Source organism: Sturnus vulgaris, chromosome 12 (genome assembly GCF_052056855.1).
Source record: "Sturnus vulgaris isolate bStuVul1 chromosome 12, bStuVul1.hap1, whole genome shotgun sequence".
NCBI classification, from domain to species: domain Eukaryota; kingdom Metazoa; phylum Chordata; class Aves; order Passeriformes; family Sturnidae; genus Sturnus; species Sturnus vulgaris.
In genome coordinates, this window is record NC_142254.1 from 3,219,893 (window position 1) to 3,245,066 (window position 25,174).

At 47.2% G+C, this 25,174-nt stretch overlaps 1 protein-coding gene across 3 annotated transcripts in view; it reads right to left on the reverse strand.

The window, feature by feature from the left end:
* KCTD15 (potassium channel tetramerization domain containing 15) overlaps positions 1-24,016 on the reverse strand; it is a 46,044-nt gene extending 22,028 nt beyond the window's left edge. The window contains exons 1-2 of one of the 3 annotated variants that reach the window (XM_088171817.1): positions 23,543-24,016; positions 17,769-17,944 (exon numbers count right to left, since the gene is read on the reverse strand). In XM_088171817.1, the coding sequence (XP_088027943.1) occupies positions 17,769-17,932 (164 nt within the window). In that variant the 5' untranslated portion in view covers positions 17,933-17,944; positions 23,543-24,016. Of the gene's footprint in view, positions 1-17,768; positions 17,945-19,353; positions 20,755-23,064; positions 23,374-23,542 lie in introns of those variants that run through there. The other 2 variants (XM_014881885.2, XM_088171816.1) reach the window with 2 other exon arrangements.
* Positions 24,017-25,174: the final 1,158 nt, after the last annotated feature.

Consider the following 25,174-nt stretch of genomic DNA (forward strand, 5'->3'; position numbering starts at 1 on the left):
TAGCATTTTTCCTATTTCCATTATTTCTATAAAGCTGTCTGGATTTGTGCACAAGATCTCAGCAAAGCAAACCATAATGGGGAAAGCACCTGCAGCTGCTGTCCCCAGGGAGCTCCCTTAGAACACCCAGGCTGTCTGAAAAGCAGGCCAGGCTGGCCAGAGGAGCACAGGGATAGCCCAGCAGATGGGTGTCTTCTGCCTTCTCACCTGGCATGAGTTATGAGAGGTGTGAAGGCACTGCCTCTGCCAGGGCACAAGCTCCCTCATGCCCTGCACAGCAAGGAACGTGGCTGAAAGTTGCATCTGGCTGCAGTAGGTTTTGTGATCTGCCTCAGTTTAAAACTTCAGCTAAAATGAGTGTGCCAGTTACCATACCTTCCCCCCTCCCTGCTCTCTGAGCAGTGATTTTAAGCCCCTCTGCAGCTGAAGAGAAGAAAGCACAGAGGAGAGGCTCAGGGTCCACCCAGGCTGCACAAACCCTGTGGGCTCTGCACCTCCATCAAAGACAGCACCTGCACCACCTAGGACTGCTGCAGGCAGTGAGCTGGGCTCGGCTGGGGAGACTTTTAAGCATCTTTTGTTTGGACACTGATGAGGGAAAAACTCAGTATGTGAGAGCCTGAGTCTTAAACTTTGGGTATAAACTGCTGCTCTGCAAACGATGCCATCCAAGCAGCCCCGAGTGCCTGCAGGCACAGAGAGGTGCCCCAAAAGGACTTTGTGGCAAAAGCAAGCACCAGATCAGGCACCAACTTCCAGTCCCCAGCCTGTGGTGTCACACAGGGCACCCACCACTCCACGGGCTCCAGGCACCCTGACCATCGGCTCCTGCTCCTCTCTCTCCCACTTGGCTGGGCAAGCACCTTCCCTTAGCAAGGCAGGCTCAGGTGCCAGAGCCTCACAGGCACTGCCTGCCATCACTCAGCCCCACACCTGTCAGTCCTGGTAACACAGGTGAGCTACCACACATGTTCAAAACAAAACTGACCTGTGAGAATAAAACACAGATATTAAAGCCTCAATTTTTACCAAGAGCACCAAGCAGTACAGTCCAATCTCAGCAGAAGGGTGGAGGAGTGTATTGGGTTGGCATGGCCAAGCTTTGGGAGCAGAGGGACTACAGGGGTGGCTTCTGTGAGGAGCTGCCAGAAGCTTCTCCATGTCTGGCAGAACCAATCCCTGGCAGCTCCAAAGACTGATGGGCCACTGGCAAAGGCTGTGCCAAATTAGAAATAATGGCAACGCCTCTGTGATAACTGTTTTAAGAAGAAAAAAAAAAGTTACTGCACAGTTGTAATTGTGACCAGACAGCAGCCTGTCCTTGGAGGGCTGCAGCCCATGGAAAGAGAGAGCCCCGTGCCAGCAGTCTGGGAGGGCTGTGTGCCCCTGGGAGGGACTCAGGGTGCTGCAGGTGTGCTTTGGCTGCTGCTCCTGGGATGGAGCCACACCAGAGCAGTTCTTACAGAACTCTCCTGTGGGAAGGATCCCACCATCCTGCAGGGGAACAGCTCCTCTCCCTGAGCAGCAGGGGAAGCCATGGGGGATGAACTGACCAAAACCTCCATTCCCTGTCTCCCTGTGCCATCAGGGGAGGAGACAGCTGGGAAGGAGGTGGGGCTGGGAGGAAATGTTTATTTTATTTCTCAGTATCCTGCTCCGATTTTGTTAGAAGTAAATCCAGTTAATATCTCTAATTCCAGCCTGTTTTGCCTGTGATGGTATTTCCTGAGTGACCTCTCTAGGTCGTTAACTGATGAACCTTCATTGTATTTTCTGTCCCCTGTCCAGCTGTGGAGGGGTGAGAGAGCAGCTTTGGTGGTGCCTGGAGTTCAGCCAGGGTCAACTCACTACAGGGAGGTAAGTCACAAGGTAACACGGTTATCCACATCCAATCCCTGTAACTTCCTGTTCCTGCCTCCCAGTGCAGATCCTGGAATGCCATAGGAGTTTTTGAGCCATATGCTCACTTTGCTGTGCATCTGAAGGATATTACACTCATTAACTACTGAGCACCTGAAGGAACTGCAGGATCTATTACCCAGATTTAATACTTCATATTTTGCTGTTCAGGCTACAATATCTATTTTTGTTACAGATCAGAGCTAGTCTATATAGTATCAACATGTATTTTTAAAAGTCAATAATCCATAAAGAACATTATAATCTACCATGCAGAATCATTCTTAGGAAGCTCTGGAAGGATTTTCTTTCTTCTTTCTACACCACTACTAAAAAAGCAAAATTAGGTATATAATGGATTTTGTAGTTAAAACAAAGCCATGGACAATTCTGTTTTCTGTTCACTGTTCACTATCAATTAAAGTCCACTGGAGCAACAGGTAATAAAATCCACTGAAGTGGAAATTACCTATTATTTTTGAAATACCACAAAGCATTCATGGTAAGGGTGAGAGATGCTTGTTGTTTATAGCTTATCTCCACATTTAAGACACTTTAGCAAATGACTTTGATATATCACTTCCTGGAAATGTGTGTGTATTCATATTTTGATGCACTACACTTATCTCTTAATTCGTAGAAACAGTACCAACTCAACATAAATTAGCATGTAAGACAAGGAAGTGGAAACACTAATCCCAGGCAGAGAAGCCTGTGTCTTTTCCTGAATGAAAACATTCTCTTGGTAGCCAAAAGCCACTCTGGCCCTGCATCCCTTCAGCCACACATCCCAACAGGAAGGAGGAGGAGTGGGCAAACAATTACAAGGAGCAGACCAAGGAATTGAGATCCTTCCTCTCCAAGCTTTTCATTCTCACCAGGTGTACAAAGGTATTAACCCCAAACTCTGAGGCCCATCAGCACTGGTCACTAATCCCCAATTTCTCAGCATCCAGCTCCTCCCTGGTGTGGGAGACCAGCAGGAGCACAGTGCTGCTGAGCCACCAGCCCCTCATCAGGCTCATGGCTCCAATTCCCCTATTCAAGTTTGCCTGTTTTAGTGCACTAACAGCTATTAAAATACTTCACTAAACAAACATTTCTAGTATGATAATTGCTGTATCACGAATCCCTTAATTTAATTTGGCACATGCCTACATCCACAGGTAAGAGAAGCAGACACACACAGAGGACAGAGACCTTTTGCTCCACACACATCAGCATCCCACCACACCTCATCAGTGATGGAAAGCACCTGCTGTGCTCAACAAGGAAAAAAATGTAACTTTCAAATACAGGTGTAATCTGCATTTCTTCATTAGAAGTTCCCTGCCTGCCACTGGCATGGCTTGTTCATCTTTTGCACCAGGGACAGTGACCAAGAGGCTCCCATGATTCTGATGCTGAACCATGCAATTCCCATTGTTTGGGAAGCTCTGGCTGAGCTGCTCTGGAGCAGCCATGACCAGAACAGGGCTCTGACCACGGCAGGGGTGAGGATCCAGAGGCTGCTGCTACTGCAGTGCAGGACAGGCCAGTTCTGCCAGCCCTGCTCCCAAACAGCACTGTCTGGGGAGAGTGGGAACAGCACAGCCTGCCTGACATGCATATTTTTAATACAAGTAACTCAATAATATTACAATATACTATGAGCCTTCAAAACACAGAATGTGTTTAGGGTAGGAGCTGAATATTATTCTTTCAATGAAACACACTGAGATCCAGTAACTACACAGAAGTTGCTACACTGTGGGTAATGTCCATCTACCTGGGAATTCCTCTCTTTATTTTAAATTGTGAACTCACACTTAAAGAAGCATGTAAGCTGGATTTCTGGTGCTATTGATTTTTTCCAGTTTAACATTCAGGCTATTTTTTTCTCTCCTTGTGCCTTTTACTTCATTCTAACTGAAATTCTGAGGAAGATCAAAAATATTAATATAAACTTATATTTTATCCTCTATTATGCCATTGTTCCTGCTGCTCTGATTTGAGGCCTGTGAGGATTCTGGGCCTCTCATGTTTTCTCAACACATAATTTACACTAAATATTGGTCATGAAAATAGACCCAGAACAAAAATTCTTTAATTTAAACCACAATTCAAAACTAGCATCTTAGTTTCCTGGTATTCCAAAGGTCCCAATCCTGCAAGAACTGCATTGCAGCTCAAACTCTGTGGGAGTTGCAGGCACTCAAGAAAATTACGTTGTTAATACACGAGAAGATACAAATTTCAAGTAAAACATTCCTGCCTGTACAAGTCTTTTCTTGCTGTTCCTTTAACCATCCCTTTCCCCTAACCATGGTGTTAGGAGGGCCCTGGGGAGGGCAGGGCTGCACCAAACACCAGCTCAGCTCTCTTGCTGCTCACCTTCTTTCTGGAACTTCAAGTGGAGGATAACTTGGTATTTTACAAAGATTTTCAATCTGACTAAATCTGGACATTACCTCCATTGCCAACACCCCAGCAGAACTGGGCATGCTGGGAGGCTGAAGACATGCACACACTAGTTATATTAGAATATAAATGGGCTAAATCCTCACTGAAGTCAGGAGTGAAACTCCCACTGAGACTCACTGAATGCAGGGAAAATTTCAAATGGAACTCATTTTCCTTTCAAGGTGTGAGTCTGGCCCTCCACATCTTTTGCATGTGTGGGTGCTGTGAAACCAGGATGTTTCAGCAGCAGAAAGAGGAATGGCATTGACTCAAGGGCTTCACAACCTTTCACAAAGCACAAATGGTGACAACCAACACACTGAGTTTACACAGTGCTCACATACACAGCCAGAACATCTAACCTGCTAGAGTCTCACACCTCCCCTTCTAGCCCCACACCATGAAAGCTGAGCAGTTTTCTCCCCCATTATTTCCAGATTCACAGGAAATAGTTCCCAGACACAGGCTGCAGCTCTGCATCACCTGGGCCGAGCAGGGACACCCAGTGACCCTTGGTGCCCAAACTGGACATCCCCAGTGACCAGGAATGGTCCCAGTCTCTCTGGGTACTGATAAATCAGCTTTCAGCTTACACATCCCCAGTGCTGTGACCAGGAACGGTCCCAGTCTCTCTGGGTACTGATAAATCAGTTTTTTTGTTTACACATCCTCAGTGCTGTGAACAGGAATGGTCCCAGTCTCTCTGGGTACTGATAAATCAGTTTTCTGTTTACAAGCAGCTGCCCCTGCTGCCTGGACAGCTCCTTGGTATGCTGATCCACCAAACAGGTACACCTCTCCTGTTGCTGACAATAATTTGGAAAGAACCCAGCTTGTCTCACATTCTTGCTCCATTTGCTTTTCCTGCAGCCCAATCTCGTGTCCTCCACTGAGTAAACTACACCTATTTTGCCCAGTCCCAGACTGTAAAACTGCACACTGCAGCACAGCTCACATCAGCACCTGCTCTGGAGCAGGAACTTCCAGGAGACTGTCACTGGTCCTATTTCTCTACAAGCCTGAGTGTGATGGGGAATTGCATCCAGCCCTCTCTATCTGTATTTTATTATCACATTTCAAATGATGAGCGAATAATGTTTATTCTCTTGTTTATTCTGACTTTTGATTAAGCTGTAACCAATGTGCTTTTCCTGGCTGTTCATTTAAAGAAACTGAACACATCAAGAACAACTTCTTAAAAAGCTATTTCAACGGGAAAACAATCCCCAAAGCCCACGGAGCCACACCAAGCAGGAAGGTTTGTGTAAGTTTTTTGCTGGTAAGCCCGAGCCATTGGCAGGTGAGCAGAAACAAAGAGGAATTTCCAGCAGGTTTTTCACTTCAGGGACAGACAGGAGGCAAGGCACCACCACCCTGTCTGATGGGAAGAGCCCACCCCCACAGCCACGTCCCCAAAAAAAGGAGCTCCTGTCTAGGGGCTATGGAGAAGGAACCCACACCTGGGAAGCACACAGCAATACACCTACTGCACAGAGGACACCTGCCCTACAAAATTAAGCTTATCAAAAACTTTAAAATAGTAAGTCAGCTCTTAACTGTTGAGTTCTGATGAGCTACTGAAAGCTGAACCTGACTTTCTTATGTGACTGTGAGAGATTCATTCTTAAATACAATACTCTGGTCAGGGGTTTGATTCTGGTTCCAGTGAAGTCAAGGCCAAAACATCCTCTGATTTAATTAGAAGCAGAAGCAGGCCCCCATTTTAACCCTCATGCCTGCAAACAGAATACAACTGGATGTGAAACAAAGCAGAAATATGTTTGAAACTGGTATTAACTCCAAGCTTTATTATCCCCCCTCCGTAAGACTAAAAAGCAGTCATTCATTTTTTTTCCTCATTCAACAGCAATCTTATGTACTGCTGGCCAAAATTCAGCCCTTGCTCCCTCCAAGACAACCCTGGCACAAGCAGAGGACCCAGTTTCTCCACTGCCATGTCCTGGCTCCCACGGAGCTCCACTGGCCACATCTGCCCGTGGAGCTGCCTGTGAGTTTTGCAAGGGCAGAGTTCAGGCAGCAGTCTGCACACCACATTCCCCAAATGCCAAAGCTGCAGCCCTCGGTGTGAACTGCACTGGTACAAATTGTTGGCCTAACACAGCATGACACCAAAGAGGTTAAAGACAGTCCCTGGTTTTCATTGTCCACTTTCTCAAGAGAGAGATTTGCTGCTGCCAGAGCGTCTCCCAGACCTAAACAGATTACCTGCAGCACTGGCAGCAGCTGCACTCCATCAGGAGGGAGGTGAAACAGGAGCCTGCCCTGTGCACTGGGATTCCTGCAGTGCTGCAGCTTTGTGGTCCCCAGTGCTCGCCAACTGATCCCTTCTGAGTCTGACCAAGAGCAATGGTGCAAATGCTGCACAAAAACTTCCCAGCATCCACGTGCAGCACTCCTCCCAGGCTTTATGTGAACTTCAGCAGACAAAAAAGCAGCAATTTTAGCCTTTGAGTACACACCATCCTGCAGCAGAGACAATTCAGCACAGTAGAGGTGAACACCAAATCCTGTGCTCTGCCCCTGTGCCCTGACACACAGGCAGCTGTCAGTGCCTGCACCACGAACACAACCGAGCACACTTGTGAAACTGAGAGTTCTGCCTGGCAGAGTTTCAAGTGAGAGCAAGTCAGGTAAAAACAAACCCCCATAAAGTTTTTACAGATGTCATTTCATTTTTAAGCATCAAAGAATGAAGTACATGCTAATCACAGCAGCTGAGATGAAGGAATAGGCAGTTTGGTGGACAGAGCATAGAGAAGTGAGTTTACAACTCTGGAGTTTCATTCCAGCTCTGCAGCTTCTCCCAGGTGTAAATTCAGATTAGGGAAGCCACCAACATGGTGTAATTCTGTATCAGTGGAGTTATAGTGATGCCTCGGGTTTTAGCTTTTCTATTTTTCAGAATCTCTGCTGCTTAGCGTGTGTAACTCTGAAACTTCACATTAGGTGTTAGGAAGTTCTCTCCACAGGGTAATTAGACAAAAAAATTCCTTTCTAGCTGGAGAACTGAGGACACCCAGTACCCAAAAATCATAAACAACAGTGAGGGAAAGGGGGCAAGGCAGGGGCTGAGACTTCATAGCCTGGGGCTGTGCTTGGAGAATTGAACCCAAGACGTAGATGAACCAAAACTTATAAAAGTGTAAAAACTCGTGACCTGGATCCATCTTGGATTTGATTTGGGTGTAGCCCCATCCAGGCTCTGGCACTGCCCAAGGTGAATCCTTTCAATAAATTCCTGTTTTATCCCTTTTGCTCTGTCTAGTCTCTGTTCCAGGTCAGCCTTTCCAGGCAACAACGGCAGCGATTAAAGTGACTGACAATACCTGTCCCTGCCATCAGATTATGCATTTAATGTCAGCACAGCACAAGGGAACAAGCTGGGGGACTGCAAGGCCTGGCTATGCTCATCAATTTATTACATTTTACATAACAAAAACTTAGCAAAGTTCATGGGGGTAACAGCACACAGGGCACAGCCTGCACCAGCTCCTGCCTGGATCCTCCACACCAGCTTGTTACTTTGTGCTCCAGAGACCCAGTTTCCCTTCTGCTTTCACAAATGAATCCTGTGTTTGCATGCCTGCATATTTCTTCTATTTAAATATGCACTTTGTTCTTAAAGATTTCATTAACCCATGAATAGATTAATTCTGATTTCAGTTATACAGATAGAAATTTAAAGGAACTCCTTCAAAACCAGCAGAGTCCTGTCTTTGGGAAGGCCAGGAGAGGTTTGTGCATGCAGGGCAGGACACTCAGTGTTCATTTGACTGCTGGTTTTATACCCTCTGAAGTGTCTGAGACACCCAGCAGAACATCTGACTGCAGGGCTCAGGTTCTGTAACTCCTCACCATGCAGCACACCAGCTCAACCCCTGGTGTAACTCCACAGAGGACAACAGGGTCACACTAAGGGTTATTCTAGCCAGGTCTATTATTAGGCTCATTTTCTAAAACAAAAGGGCTTGTTTTCTTTTCGTTTAAGCTTACAGTGAAACTCTCATTGATTTCGCTGGAAGAGAGACCTGGCCCAACATACCAATACCCAAACCACCTCCATTTATTTCAAGTGGAAGGAGGCAAGGAAATAATAAGGTCCAATGTACTTTTAAATCTTTAGATTTCACAAATGATCACAAGCATGTAGGTCACAATACACACACAGAACGACACCTACGACAACCACCAGTAGGATCATTAAAATAATTAAGGTAGGCCTAGAGACAAAACCATTTCATAACATGCTCCTTCCAAAACAGATACCCCCTTGCTTCATAATCTAGGCAGTCTGTTTTATAAACTTCCTAAGTAGTTCATGAAATATCCCCCTAAGCAGACTGGGTCTACTTGCCATTGCAGGGTCTTTATGAATCCAAAGTTTATGAATCAAAAGACAAACACCAGTGATGTGTGTTCAAAGACCAGCCAGGAAGGGGGATCAGCTCCAGCGGTGAGCTGTGACCTGGGGACACGATTTCCAGCACAAAGCCACTGAACCTGTGTCTTCACACAACTCCTCTGCATGCCAGGAGGGAGCTGCATGCACAGCACATGAAGCAGCAATCAATAAAGGAGATCCCCCTTTGTTTTAAGTGTAAAGATGCTGTATTTCATTGTACAGCATCTTTACAGTACTTTACACCACACTGCTGAGCAGGAAAGAGCCTCCACCTGCAGCACCTAAAAGAGGCAGTTCCTTCCATAGCATCCTGTGGGAGTGGTTTCTCAACATAAGCTGCTAATGCTTTTCCTCTCACCCTCCCGAAACTGAATGCTGAAAAATACTTACACTGTGCTGCTGGTACCGAAGTGCCCTGTCAGGGAAGTGGTAAGCATAGGTAGCAACAAAAGAAATGACAAACCGACCTTGACCAATAAGAAACTGAGTGCTAAATGAAAAAAAAAAAAGTTGAAATTTTTGTCTCCTTGTCTGCTGGCTTGTCTTTACTAAAACAGACTAGTTTTCAGCCTGTTGCAAGCAGGAAGGGTGGGAATTACTAATGTGGTCAGTATAACTCAGCTAGAGGCATGTTATCATTGCAGAGCATGAAAGGGAAGAGCAGAAACCAGGGCAGGGTCAGCTGGGGTTTGCACCAAAGGACTGGACACACCATTCAATGTTCATCTTCTGGATGCCCTCAGAGGCCACAGGTGCCATCCCTCCTGCCCCCAGCCTGGCTGCATGGACAGACCTGCTCTTCCTTCTGCCTAGCTGAGGCAAGGAAGCTGCCACCTGGGCAGGAATGTGCAATTCCCTCAAATTCAGGCGTTCTGAACACCCTGTGCCAGGCACAGCACCACAACCACGTTATTTCTCTAAATCATCCCAGGGTTGATTTGCTGTCTGCCCCTTACCAGGCACTGTAACACCCACTTGTGCCTAGAACTGCACCCAGCCCAGGCCCATCACACAACCCCCCCAGTTACAGTAAGATTTGCACTCCCAAAGCCTGAACTCTGCTTTCCTCTCCAGAGCTGTGGGCAGTTCCCAGCCTGTGGCTGTGCTGGGCAAGGCAGTGGCTACCAAGAGCAGGAGGGAGTGAACACCTTTATCACAGCTCAGCTCTGCTGGGGCTCCCTACATGCCAGGTAGTAGGAGATCCTGGACAGGTGGACACAAACAGGTCAGAAGAATCAGTTTTTATACAAATGCCTTTCTTCCTATCTCCCTAAATCAATGGGATGCAGGGTTAGGGTTACAGGGATTATTCTCCTTTACCACCAAAGCTACTGCTCCAGCTGTGCAACAACAGAGGGAACACGTGGAAATCTGCTACCACAGTGTGCTTCCTCCACGGGCCCTGACAGACCTGGACATCCAGGACTTTGTCCACTTAGGGACAGATAGCAACAGAGTACTTAACACCATCATTCCCAGCTGTAAATACATCCCTAATACAGATTATTTTTATTTTCCACAGAGACCAAGCCATGTATTCCTCCTCTGGCACCTGGGACAGGTGCAGCTCAAGCTGTAGCAGCTCTGGTCAGTCCTCCCCCTGCTCGGGAGCTGTGCTGGATGTGCCCAAGCAGCAACACTCAGTGCTGGAGGACACAACCCCTGTAGGGACAAACACTTCACACCTTTCCCAGAGCTTATCCAAGTGCTTCAAGGACTGGTGTGACCTTGGCCATGTAGCACCTGTAATGAACTGGCTCTGCAGATGGGGACAGACAGGTTCAGCTCACACCACCTGATACAGCAGACTGGCAAAGGGAGACTCTTTGCTTGCTCCAACTCCTGCTTTACTAAATACAACGTCCACAGGCAAACTGGGGAGAAACAGAGGATGCAAAGGGGGAAGGGCCCTCCTTTGGGTTTTTATCTTATGGGTTCTGCTGGTCAAAGTTCCCTTAGAAACCAGAGAGATATCTGCTCAATGATCAGATAAGAAAAACTCAAAAGATTTCTCTCTGAATCTCAAGTGCATGATATGAATCCAAAAACTATGTTAATCTCTGTAAGAATTCATATGTTAATTCAGAAAAAGCACTGCATATAACCAAAACCTCTGGGTTTTGGCTGCTTGTTCTCATCTGCAGCATACACCCAACTGCCTGACAGAGGGCAGAGCCCCGGGGAGCCCTGGCAGGCTCAGCCCTGGCTGCAGAGCTGCCGTGGCACTGCTCCTGCACCGTGCCCAGACTCTGCCTCTCACAGCGCTCCTAACCAGGGAAAATACCTGCTCCTACCTCTTCAGGTGCTTTGCTTAGAAGTCAGTGTATGGGTTAAGTTCACAATAGCTATTAAAATTAATGAGCTTTGTGCTGCAGCTCACAGGCAGGCACGTTTTGTAGTGCTTTGCTGGAACGTGGGGTGCTGGATCTGACTGGGAACTGCCTTTGGGGAACACGGGTTCCCAGGCTGGGATCGCCAGTGTCACCCCACAAACAGGGCACCCCACAGCTGCCTGGGTGGGAACAGGAGCCTTCCAGAGGCTGAAATGTGCCCCTGTGTCTTTCACCGAGCCTGAAAGAGCATGTGGGGGATGAGGAGGGACTGGAGAGGGACCAGACCCTGCACGGCTGCTGGGTGGGTGACAGCATGGAGTGACAGGGGCATGGAGAGACCTGGAGACACCTGAGCAGGGATGGATGTGACTGCAGGGGTGCAGAGCACAGGGCTGGGCTGTCCCAGGAGAGCCAACACTGCTCCACATGGGATCCTTCCCTCCTCACTGTGCTGTGCTTGCACAGCCACCAACACTCACTGCTGAGGAACACATCTGCCCTTCACCCCACTTAACCTGTCTTGAGCAGAGGCCTTGTTTAATCACTGATTTACACCCTAACTGCCAGCATGGGGTAAGTGACAAAATTTGCTAATTGGACATTGTCTTCAGGCAATAACCTCAATAATACACAGATTTGATGGAAAATTAGCAAATAAATTATTAGAAGGCTGACACTGAATACATGAGCAAGATGTATAAGATGTTCACATTTCTGCTAAATGCAGGGAATTATACATCCTAAATACATCCAAATTAAGAATTTCCCTGCTCCCTCCCAAGGAGTGCAGAGTAGGGCACAGTACAGAGCCCTTCATATAAAAGGATGATGTGGAAAATGTGTCTTGTAGATCTCAGCAGGTGTGTCTGAGCTATGAAACCACTGGATACAGGAATCATGTTCCACCAGGGAAAACAGAGGGGTCCTCAAACCTGGAGCAGAGAATTCCCCTGAACTCAGTCCAGGCTGGTGTGGCTGCAGAGGAGAGGGGAGAAGCAGATCTCGGGTGTCAGTGCTGAGTTCCAACAACCAGAGAGATGGAGGTGCTGGAGGAAAAGGCAGGGGAATTAAAACCCAAAGATACCTCGAGAGCAGCTAGAATCGGGTCACTTGGTAGGAGAGCTTGTCTAAGGGTGGGTCAGAAGAATGACAATGTGTTTTGGCAAGAAGCATTCAGAGAAGACACAGGCTTCAGGGGACTCCTTTGTCAATCACCAAAAAATTCCATGGGCTCAGAGGAAAGTCAGGCAGGGATATGCCTGGAAAACTACTGTCTTGTAGAGAGGTCATTAGCTCCTGAAACAAATAATAGAACCTGTGCTGGTTTGCCTTGGAGGGCACAGGCTGCAGAGATGGGGTGGTGGAATGGAGCACTGGGATGGAACACTGGGATGGAGCACTGGGATGGAGCACTGGGATGGAGCACTGGGGATGGAGCACTGGGATGGAGCACTGGGATGGAGCACTGGGATGGAGCACTGGGATGGAGCACTGGGGATGGAACACTGGGATGGAGCACTGGGATGGAACACTGGGGATGGAACACTGGGATGGAGCACTGGGATGGAACACTGGGGATGGAACACTGGGAGGGAGCACTGGGATGGAACACTGGGGATGGAGCACTGGGAGGGAGCACTGGGATGGAACACTGGGAGGGAGCACTGGGATGGAGCACTGGGAGGGAGCACTGGGATGGAGCACTGGGGATGGAACACTGGGAGGGAGCACTGGGATGGAACACTGGGGATGGAGCACTGGGAGGGAGCACTGGGATGGAACACTGGGGATGGAGCACTGGGATGGAGCACTGGGATGGAACACTGGGAGGGAGCACTGGGATGGAGCACTGGGAGGGAGCACTGGGATGGAGCACTGGGAGGGAGCACTGGGATGGAGCACTGGGAGGGAGCACTGGGAGGGAGCACTGGGAGGGAGCACTGGGAGGGAGCACTGGGATGGAGCACTGGGAGGGAGCACTGGGATGGAACACTGGGAGGGAGCACTGGGATGGAGCACTGGGATGGAGCACTGGGAGGGAGCACTGGGATGCCCAGTGCCCAGAGCTGAGATCAGGAGGGGCTCAGTGCTGCCCTGCCTCAGTGCCCAGGGCCAGGAGCTCCATCCCCCAGGGGAAAGGCTGGGAGCACAGCTCCCAAACCCCAAGGGATGCAAACCATGGGGGAGCTCTCTGGGCTCTGTGCACCCTCACTGCTCCCACCTGCACAGCAGAGCCTGCATGGAAATCATTCCTGCTCCCCTTTGTCACAAGGAATGCCACAGACAGAATGAGCTTTTATAGCAAATGAAGTCTCTTTAACAGAGGGTTACACACAAACACAAACTAGCCAAGAATGGAAGGTAAATAAGATTTACCTCGTATAGCAGAACAACCCAGAGAGAGCTCAGAGCAATTCTCTGAGATAAAAACACTGCTCAGGACTGTGGGAAGGACGGGCTTCTGATGAAAAGTCTTGTTCTGCTTTCCAACAAAAATTCAAAGTGGTATCAAAATTTCCAGTGAAATTAAGAAGTAAGAAGCTGGGTCTTGCTGTGGTCTACAGAGATTTGGAGGTTCAACTTCTTTTCTGCTTGAAGTCAATGAGATGTCTGCCAGAGTTCAGTGGGAGTAAGACTGGGGGATCTGGCAATGCCTTTGGGTATTCCTGAATGCATGTAAGGAGCTTGGACTTTGGGTGCAGGTTTGTTTTCTAAATGGAAAAACTATCTCACTCCATTGGATAAATACAATTTGCAACTCACTTTGCAGATGTGCTAAAGGTTTTGCAGCCTTTACAATCTGTCATATAAATCCACATTCAAGTGTCAACGTGTGAAGGGGTTGCTTTAGAGGTCCTCTGGGTGAAAACAGGAATGAAATTTCCAGAGCAAATGCTACAAAGATGAATTATTTCCCTACTTAGCCAGTTATTACAGAAATAAGATGTTTATGGTAAGAGTCACTAGAACTCAATAGAGTTTTTTTGTTTTGTTTTGTTGGTTTTTTGGGTTTTTTAGCTGTAATTCAGAACTACAAGAATTGGGAGTTTAAGTAGGAGAATTTGCTGAAAACAAGCTACGGAAACTGAGCCTCAGATCCAGGTAAGACAACATCAAACTCCCTGTACCTTCAAAGCTTGTCAACTTTAACAACAATTTTGGGTATGCATGGAAGAGGCCAAAAGTAGGTATAAGATGTGGGAATAATAATATTATTTGTGAGGTAATTTCTGAGACCAACATCATTATACTGTAGTTGGTCACAATTTCTTTTTATGTTTCTCACTCCTCCTGCCTTTCACCCTCTGAAAGGCCAGCTTGTTTTTTTCTTGTGTGTGATTTAATTCAAAAAGCCAACTGGAAAGGTGTGCAAGAATAGGGTGAGTGCGAGTGGCTGAGAAACCACCTTTGACAGAGGCTGTATCGCTGCTCAACTTTTCTCCTCTTAAGAGAATTTATGTAGGCCACAAAAGGGAAGGAGGACATCTACCCCCTTTAATGGCTAATCTGGCACCCTTTACTTATGCAAATTTAATCAATGGACAAATGCTCTGATCACAGCAGCCGCACTAACACAAACAACATCAAAGACTTTGTCAAAGTTGCTCTGAAACAGCTCTGGGATCTCTGAAATGCAAGATTTGGCCTCTGGTTTCACATTAACAGCCATTCCCTAACTCGAGTAAGGTTTCCCGAACATTTCCTTTTGCTCCCCAAAGCAGAGCCAAGCACACACAGAACAGCACAGCCAGCAGAGCGGGCAGAGCAGAGCCGGGGATCCCAGGGGAAATGTGCCCTGCTGCTGCTGTCAGGTGTGATTTGTGTCACTCCAGAGGGGTGGCTGCAGCAGGTACAGGCAGGAACTGCTCACACCTACACCTGCTCCTGCTGCGCCTGACCTGGCCAGCTGCTGGGAGCTCCTCCCTCTCACTGAAACCAACATCAGCTCACTTTGCTCAGGACTCAAAAGGACTGGACCTCCTTAAAATATCGAGGAAGTTGAAACACGACTCGGTGATTTATTTTGTCCTGTTTTCCATCAGCAGGTGATGTTTCTGTGTATGCACACCTGGGCTGTGTTTATACACATGCTCACAATCCACGTGTCCTTAAAAACCCAAGTACGGTATATGCTAAAAATCCTACAAGCTAAAAGCTCTTTGGGGTCTGGGAGCGCAGAGAAAGCAACAGAAATTGTAAAACAAATAAAAAGGAAGTTTATTCCCAAAGTTTTCAATTTCAGTGAGCACAAACTATTTTATGTGACTGCAGCTAAGATTTAGCAAAGCATTTCAGCACATGCTTATATCTTTTGCTGAAACACAATCTACAAATTAGTGTGACTTCTTGGATTTGAAGCTTTTAAACTCACGCTCGAACCTAAAGTTTCAGACTGTCCAAAATAAATCCAGAAAGCTCTGCTCGTGGATCAGTGTGCCCTTACATGTCACCTCTGAGCAGCAGCCAGCAGTGCCCTGGCATTATTTCCAGAAGTTTTGCTCAGGAGAGCTATCTCCTTCCTCCTGCCCCATGAGAGACCCAGGAATCCTCTTCCAGCCAGTCTGTGCCACATGGAACATGCACACAGGGCAGGGAAGCTCCAACCATCCCACGGGAATAACTCCAAGGACTTTGCCCCAGCCAAAGCAAGACAGACTTAACGAGGGGCTTAAAACTAAGTATACTACACAGCACTGCAGAAAAAACAATAATATTTTAAAAATAATTAAAAAGAAGATAATAAATTAAGATATAACCTTCACCCAGTTTTGTAATGTATCGAGCAATATGTCCTACTTGGGATGCTGGTGAAGGGTTATCTTTTGCTATAAAAATATTGTCATCTACAGATTTCATCCTGAAAGCTCTCACTTCAGTGAGAACTGAAGTTTGAGCAGCTGAAAAAGCATTCAAGCCTTATGAGATAACACAGCAACATAAACAAAAGACGGTACACAGCAAAACATCAGGCAGCGTGTAAGCTCTCGTCAGTTTTGTACTTTCAAAATCTGAAGAAATATGCTTTTGTTATTTATCAAGAAGGAAAAAAAGGTATTTTGGTTCAGTACTCTATTCTCTTGAAATAAAATCTGTGAATTTATGTATATTCTCCCAAAGCTTCCATAACTGAAGCTTTTATTAAGTAAGTTTGATGTGGGGCATATTTTAAAAATAGCAGTGATATTTTAAAATGTGGAAACAGATGTGTCACTCTACTACAACTGCTGAATCTTCACTGTATTTTTTAACGCTATGAAGCATTTGTATGTTCCTCCATTATAAATCTCTCTTCACTAAACAGATTTCTTCTCTATGATTAAAGTAGTACCACAAAGACATTATTAAACGCTGTCCAAAAAAATCACATTGTTTTGGTCTGACCATAAAATATAGATATTTTAATAATTGGGCTTTTTTCCATAGAGAATTTCAGCAGCTCTCTTTCCTTGGAATGAAATCACAGCCATATGCTTTATGATATTAGAAGCATTTCAAGGTGTCTCCATAAATGTCATTTATTGCTTGGGAAGCTGCCAAATCTGCAAAACCCCTTATTTCTTTTAAAAGAAAAATCTTCAGATGCAACTAGCTCTTTACACTGGTTGTCTTATCAAAAAAGAAAAAAAAAAAAGTCTCTCTTATGGAATACTGGCCAGGCAGGTAGCAAAACCTCTGGCAACAAAACCCGGGCTTTGGTTTGGGGCCAACAGGGCACTGGGCACCCTGGCCTGGCACAGCCACATCTGCCCTGCACTCACACTCACACTCACACTCACACTCACACTCACACTCACACTCAGCCTCTGGAACTCACCCTCTGCACCGTGAGCAGCCTCAAGGACAAACAGATGAACTGGTTTAGTGACCATAACTGTAAATGAGAATCAGGCACCTGTCAAGGTGCTGTCCTGCCATGCTTTAAGCCCTCCCAGAGCAGTGCCTTCCACGCTGCCCAGGATCCCTGCCAGGGATCCCCCATCCTCCAGGCAGCCCAGTACCCTGCAGGACTGGCAGCCAGGCAAACAATCCATACCCAGGTATCACCTCATGCCACATCTCTCCCTAATCTGCCGTATCTGGAGTCTATCCTGAGATAACACTGCCTAGATCTACATCACTCTTGCCACACATGTCACCATCCTGTGCAGCACAAGGCACTGCATTTAAACACAGAGGGATTTAATGCAGTCTGTAGCTGCAGCAGCCAGAGCGGGCCAGGCAGGCACTGCCCCAAGGAGCTGAGGCACACAGCTACCAGTGAGGTCAGGAGTCTGCCTGGCCAACACAAGCATCCATTAGTCCCACAGCAGTAGAACCATTCTTTCTCCTTGAGGAATCAAAAAAACCCAATTTTTCTCCCCTAAATCTGAAAGAAACAAGTTTCCTGGTACAGTTGGAAATAATCTAGGGCAGCACACCAACAGGTGCTTCAAACGTATCAGCAGAGCGCAGAAGATGTTGAGAGAGAAAATGAATAGACTCTCTAAATAATATATAAATTGTACAGGCCTTTTTTCTGCAGAACCCTAGTGAAGTTACTGTATAAATCAGAAACTGAATTATTCATAAGTGGTGAATATATAATAAATCGTACTTTGCACTGAAATATTCCTCACAGGTACATGCAGGGAACAGAGCAGGCAGCGAGCCTGGCAGCACCAAGGGCTTACCTGGAGTCTGGGTACTTGGTCAGGGTAGCAAGGCTGCTGGTGTACATGTGTCCTCCTACATCGATGTGCACGGGAGCGTTGGACTTGGTGAGCTGAGCTGGGAGAGGAATTCCTTGAGCAGCCAGAGGAGAAACCGGGGACCGTGTTAGAGACAGACGGGACATGCTTCTTCCCTCCTGCGGCGGGGAGCAAAAAGAACAATTCCTCTTCAATGTTGCAGTGTCTTACCTTTCTCTCCAGTGTGATCACAGATCTAATCAGATCATTTTTGCATCTGCCTGATCACATATTCAGCTAACAAATTATTGCCACCGCTGTAATTAAGTGTATTTGCATCATTTTCTTCTAAGTACCAGAGGGGAAGAGAAAGATGCTTATTAGCAATAAGAAATCAAGAAAAAAATTTTCAAGGTGTCAGCCTCAAGGGGCATAAAACAAACTGCAAAATTCTAATTAAAGGTCGTGGGCTTATGTGTTAGATGTGAAATATCCCCTGACAAACGAATAACCAATTTGTGAATTGGGATTCAGGGGGTTTTTGCAAGTTTGTCTCAGTAACAAGACACCTCTAAATTAGTGACTTCCTTAGTACCTAAGGCATTTAGTTTATACATGTAGTAAATTTCACATCAAACTAAGATCAATTTTTCCGGCTTATTTTCAATAATTGTGAAATAAATGGGTAATTTTCAGTTAAGCCTTAATATTAGACCTAAACAACTAATAAGCTTTCAAACTGAAAGCAATTAGTACCTGGAAGCAGTGAAAACAGAAAGATAAATAAACTGACCCATGCTTTCAGGACAAGAAAGTACTGTATAATCTAGCACGTGAAGTTATAAATTCCACAATCCACCTAATGTTTCCTGCCCTAAAAATATTGGAAAATTAGTAAAATTACTGAATTTAATCCAAAAATTTTCAGCAAAATCAAAGCTAAAAATACTGAAATATCTTAAAAATTAACAGGACAACCAAGCAAAAGAAAATTCCTCAATTCTCTTCTTAAGAAAAGCACAGCTTATTCTGTATGAAACGTGTGTCTCAGAGCTGATTTCAGTTCAATCGGTGCAGACGGCACACAGGTCAAACAGGAAAAAAACCCTTTCAGAAAAGTTTAAGAAAATGTACATCCATTCTCCCCCTTATAGGGGAAAGCAACATATGCAAAACATTATGGTTGAAGACATTTCTGAATATAATCTAATTTTCCTGGTATTCTGTAATTCAAGCATGCTACCAAGCACCCAGGCTCTTCCTGGCATCTGACAAGCACTTTACATGCAGCATTGCAAAGTGAATTTCTATTTCTCCCACATTACTCTGACAACGTTTCTCAGAAATCTAAAGCTGGTCCTGCCTTTCTCTTAGCAGTATTTTGCACAAGATGCCAGACTACGCCACTTGATGAACACAAATTAGCAACATTCTTTGTAAAATAATTTCCAAGTTACAGAGAAAGGGACTGAAAAATCTTAACACATCTGATCAGCTTCACAAAGTCATCATGACATCTCCATTTACTGTATTTCATCTGGGTTAGCTCCTAAGAATTTCTTGCATCTACAGCACAGAAATACATCACCCCATTATGAATCCACATCCTCGTCTCTTCAGAGGCTGGATGGACATCTGCACTGAACACGAAGCAAATGCCAACTCTGTCCTAGGACTTCTGTGGCAGCCGATGCGAAATTGGGCATTAACATTTTCACTACAGCACCACCTTCAAGGAAAGTGACTGAATCCTTTCATGACTGAAGATGTTGCTTTCTTGCTTCCCACAAGAGCTTGTTGTAGCCAGCCTTCAGTAAATATGTCATATAGCATAAATAAAACAACTAACTTTTATAAACAACTTAGTATGGAAGTACCTACAGTATTTTAGCAACGTGTTTACTAATCTGTCTGCCAACACAGACAAAGGTTGCTGGGTTTTTTCTTACCAAAGAGCACTGTAAACTCATGTTCAGTCTCTACTCCTTCACTTAAATGAAAGGGTCAGAAGATCCAGGCTGAATGTCAACCCTGTCTTTGTTCAGACCCCAACCATTATCACTAATGATAAAGGTACAGACCTTGCACGGTACAGGGCTGCCTTAGAAATAAATCTCATGCAGTTTCACAAAACAAGAGTCTAATTAGGGCTCATCTGCACCCCTTGTTACAATTTCCAAATGAAATCAAAGGACTTCCAGTCCTCTGTAAATGTGTCTTACACTTAACCATTTGTCTTGAAATACAGACATCAATTTTAAAATATGCACAGATAGCTAAAGATCAAGTGATATGAATCTATTTGTGCATATTTAAACACTGCTGCTATCTTAGGATTTTGTTTAATGTTAGTATACCAGTAAATTCCTTGATCTGTAAAGACTGAGATTCTCAGTGAGGCCATACTCACACAGTAGATATTTAATTTATACTATTCACTGGAGGGACCTTTTGAACAATCCTCTGCTTTTGGCATTTCTCAGCTAGAGCATGTGTTGAAAAAACACTTAATTATAGAAAATCACTGGAAAGCTAAAATAGTTTTCAAACTTTTATGGCTTTTCATACTTATTGGGGGTGCCACTGGCTTTTGGGAGGAGAGGAGGAGAAGGGGAATTAAAACACTGGCTGGAGAGGACTCATATTAAAAAATGAATCCTAGATTTTTATTAGAGGTGTGGAATTTGATAATTTCTGTAGGAGCAAATTATCAAGAGGCGCAACTGCTAAGCACTATGTAAAGGGCACTATTGCTCCAAAAAAATACCCCTGTTTCTTAAGGTACCGTAACCCTATTTCTAATGACTCCGTCCTCTTCTCAATGTAACACACAGCAAAAATTTATCACACTGAGTAATGTACTTATTTTATGCACAAAGCAAAATCCTAAATGTATTTATCCAGTGAAAGTCTTTATGCGCATATTTTCTAATATGGATGAGAAAATTAAAACCTTAAGGGTAAATATCGCAGAAACACTAACAAACTTCATTTATTAAACCATGTAAAATAATCCTTGCTCTTTAGCTGCCTACAACAGGATACAGCATCCCAACTAGTGGCACAGACAATAACCCTGCTCTAATAAGTAACACAGGAACCTGCTGAAGGCAAAATCAATAGAGCCTGATTCCCAAATTATGTGAATATTTAGTTTTTCAAACATTACACACCAAGATCTTTCAGAGCCAGCTTATCTTTTTCTGCCTTCCTAAGCTAACTGCTTGTAAAAACTATTTGCCCATGCAAAGTGAAATAATCACAATGCCATGCTCATTTACACACAAAATGATTTTGTGTCCCATTGTGCTCACAGTTGTTCAGCTCTCTAGGGGTGATTAAACTAGCTATGCTGCTACAGCTTGAGATGATTTCACTGAATCGTTTCTCCATGAAGTTGCTTCTTTGCTAAGCTGTTATTTTAACCATAAAAGGTAAACAGAAGGCAGTTGTAAGAGCTCCATTCAGCTCCGTGCCCAGGGCTATAACCCTAGGGCAGAGAATGCTGAAAGACTGCAGAATTTTCCAGGGTGTTGCCTTTCTTGCTCTAAAGCCTTCAGGAATACTGTTCATTTAATACACACTCTAGATGATACATTTCAGATCCTACTAAAAGAAAGACTTCAAAAGTGTAAGAAGTTTTGGGCGGATGAAGCTTTCCCACCTCTGCACATAGCTCGGGGCCATGGTAACCAATACTGCTGTTGATGTTGGGAAAATACAGGAGAAATAAACTGCACAGAGCAGAGCAGACAGATAGGGACAAGGGAGGTGAAAGGTTGCAGGAAAGAAACAGGCAGCAGTCTGGAAGGGGGAACGGAAAAAAAAAGTAAAATAATAAAAAAGGAGGCGGCTCTGAAGGAGGGACAAAGTTAAATCAAGGAGCAGGCACTTAAAAGACTACAGATGGGAAGCAAGACTAATTAAGGATGTAAAAGCGCTTTGTTTCTAAAGTTTATTGTTGCCAGGATAAAAATTAATTGAAACTAATGCTGTTATTCACTCGTGCAGTTTAATTCCTTCATGCACATTGAAGACGTGCAGCGAGAGCGGCAGGTTTAGGACCTGCCATGGAGCCGCTCTCCCGGGGAGCCGCGCAGGAGCCGGGCCCGGCTGCACCCCCGGCACGGCCGGGAAGCTGCTGCTGCTCCCCCGGGACCGTGCCTGTGTTCGGGCACAGCCGCCGGGCTAAAGGCAGCCAGCGCAGCCCCCCGAGCGCCCCACGCCGCCACTGCGGGCCGGCAGCTGGCCCGGCGCTGCCGTGGCTCCAGGGCAGTGTCTGTGTCCCCGGGCGCTGCCGCAGGCAGGGGCACAGCCAGGCTGGGCAATTACCTTTGTCTGCCTAACAGGGACGGCGACCCTCGGCTCTGCCGCCACAGCCACTCCGACACAACTTGCCGTGCTCCCAGCCCAAAGACAAAGCGGGGCCGGGGGGGGCTGCAAACCTTGGGCTCGGCGGCTCCAAAATTAAAAGTCCGTAAACATTTGCACACACCTCCACGCTGCTTTACTGAACGCTGCACCCAGAGACGGAGCAGATGGTACCCGAAACTTTTTTTGGGGGGAGGGATGGGGGGCAAAGGGGGAACTCCCTGTGGAGCTCTGGTTGCCCCAACCGAAAAAAAAAAAAAGAAAAAGAAAAAGAAAAAAAAAAAAAAGGCTTTCTCCTTCCTCCCCCTCTCCCCCCCCCCCCCCCGCAACCCGCCTCTCTCTGGCAGTCTCCAGTCTATTTAGTGCAAGTTTCACGTCACCCAAATGCTTTTCCCTACTGATGGTCAGGGAAATCACCAGCGAGCAACGCACCCGGTCACTCAACTTCTGCCTTTTTCTTTTGAACACACTGTATGCCCAAAGGTAAAATTCAACCAGAAAAAAAAAAAAAAAAAGGCACAACATGGCGTCCTTTACTTATTCCCACATAACAAGAAAGGAGATGTCTTAGATGAATGCAAGAAAAAAAAGTCAAGCCCGAATCCCCGATCCTGCACATTTTCCGCGCAGCCAATGGTGGTGAGCATTAGCCAGGCTAATGTATTAATTTTGCAGAAGTGTGCCACATCGCATGCAGGAGCAGGAATGCAAACTATAGCCTAGAGTGGTTTGAAGTCTACCCCAAACCAAGCCTTCCACTCTCACTGGCGCCAGAGTTTCATTCACAGCCCGCCCGTGTTTTCCATACGCGGCGCTCCCCATTGTCGCCCGCCTTCCCTTTGTGCCGAGCCGCCCCGCCGCCAGCCCCCGCGCCCCGGCCCGCGCTGCCCGCGCTCCCGCCCGCCCGAGCCCGCGGCTCCGCGCGTACCATGCGAAAGCGCGGAGCGAGCCGCGCTGCCTCCGCCGCGCTGGGGCTTGGCCGTCTTCAGAGCCGGGGCCGGGGGGGCACCGGGAGCGCGGGCACCCCGGGCCGCGGGGCTCCGCCGGCGCTGCCCATGCTGGAGCGGAGCAAAACAAAACATACACACACACGCACGCACACGCACAGACACACACACACACACGCGCGCAGCGCTACCAAAGCGGGGCGGCTGCAAACGTGTCCTGTAGCTTTAAAAAAAACAACCCTGCCGCTGCTCCCCGGAGCCGGCAGCCGAGTGAGTTTGAAGAGGCACTTTACAAAAAAAAAAAAAAAAAAAAAAAAAAAAAAAAAAAAAGGAGGGGGGTAAAGGAGCGCGAGCAGGCGCGGAGCGCGCGGTGCGGCGCGATGCGAGGCGAGGCACGGCGCGTACGGCGCGCTCCGGCCGCGCACGGGCAGCTGCGGGAGCCGCTGCCGCCGTCCTTACCTTGAGCACGGAAGAGATCTGCGAGCCCCCCTTTGGCTTTGGGCTCTGCCGGGGCTGTGTGTGGATGGGCTCAGCTTTTTGCTTTTATTACTATCTTTGCTCCGCAGATCCTGCTGTGATTATTATTTCTAAAGCTTCTCTGTCTCCTCTCTCTTCCCCTGTTTTTGCTGCTTCTTTTTCTATTTATTTTGTGCGTGTGTGTGTATGTGTGTGTGTGTGAGAGGGGGGAAAAAAAAAGCCTTTAAATGAAACTGCCGAGGCTGTTATGAGAAGAAAGGCAATAATCCCGTCTCTAAATAACAGAGGGAAGGGAGAAGAGGAGGAAAAAAAGCGAATTCTTGCTCAGGGCTTTGCAAACGCCTGCAGGGCAGAGGATTAGGCTACAATTAGCTCAGCCCTTTGCTCTCGCCCTAGCTAATTTTGCGATGAAAATTGGATATTTTTCCCTCCTTTTGGTGAAGGTCTGCAGATTTACTCCCCCCCCCCCACCCCCCCAAGAATAAAATAAAATACAGCCCTCGAAAATGAAATAAGGCTGGGAAGGCGGCCGGCTCCCCAGCCCGCGCCCCCGGCGCCGCCGCCCGCAGAGCCGCTCCGCGCGGCGCGGCCGGGGCGGGAGCGCTGAGCCCTGCGCTGCCCCGCGGAGCCCGGCCCGGCCCGGCCCGGCCCTGCCGGGGGATAACGGTTCGGTGCCGGGGAGGATCAGGCCACTGTCACGTCCTTCAACAGACTTACTGAAAAGAAGAAGGAGGAAAAGAGAGGGGGGGAAGGGGGGAAAAAAGCTGATTTTAATCATTGTCATTTGGTCTGATGTAATATTTCCCCAGGCATTTTCAACTAGGCATAAATTTTCAGCTCCCAAATAAGTAACACAGGGCACGTTTCTCACATCTCTTGACTCCTCTGTTACAATTAGGGTAGCACCCACTCTGCACTTGTTGATAAACTAGATGAAGTTAAAAAATAAATAATAAAAAAAATAGCCCCGGCCCCCCCTTCCCTGCAGCACCCAGCGCCGCCGAGGTGGGGACGGGGGGCCTCGGGGGCGGGGGGGGGGGGCTGCAATTATTCCCAGCCATCCATCCTGCCTGCCTCCCCCTCCCTTTCACCCTTTGCTAATGTCTCGCATTGTAAACGCCAAATTTCCTGTAGGCCATTAAAACCAAATGACGTCTATCGACATGCATTGTGCTATTGCGGAGCGCCCTGGCAGCCCGCCCCCGGCCAAAAGCGCCATTTCAATTAGAGCGCGCGGCGCGATGGCGCGGGGCTCCGCGGGCGGCTCCGCGGGCGCGCAGCGCGCCCGGCCCACCTACCGGGGGGGACCGGCAGGGATCCCCTCCGTCAAAGGGGGGGGAAAAAAAAAAAAAAAAAAAAAAGGCAAATCCCTCCCTCAACTTTCAGCCACAGGCGCGGGTCTGCCGGTGCCTGCGTGTTTCTGCGCGCCGCCGCGGGGGATGCGCGCTCGCTCCGCGCTGCTCCCCACGGAAGCTCGGCGGAGGGCGCGGAGCCGCTCCGCGCCCCAGCGCGCCCCAGCCGGCGGGCGGCCCCGCGGCGCTCCCGGCGCTCGGCCGCGCCCCGCGCTGAGGGGATGTTGAAGCGGAGGGGGGGCGGGGGGGGTCGGCCCCGGTG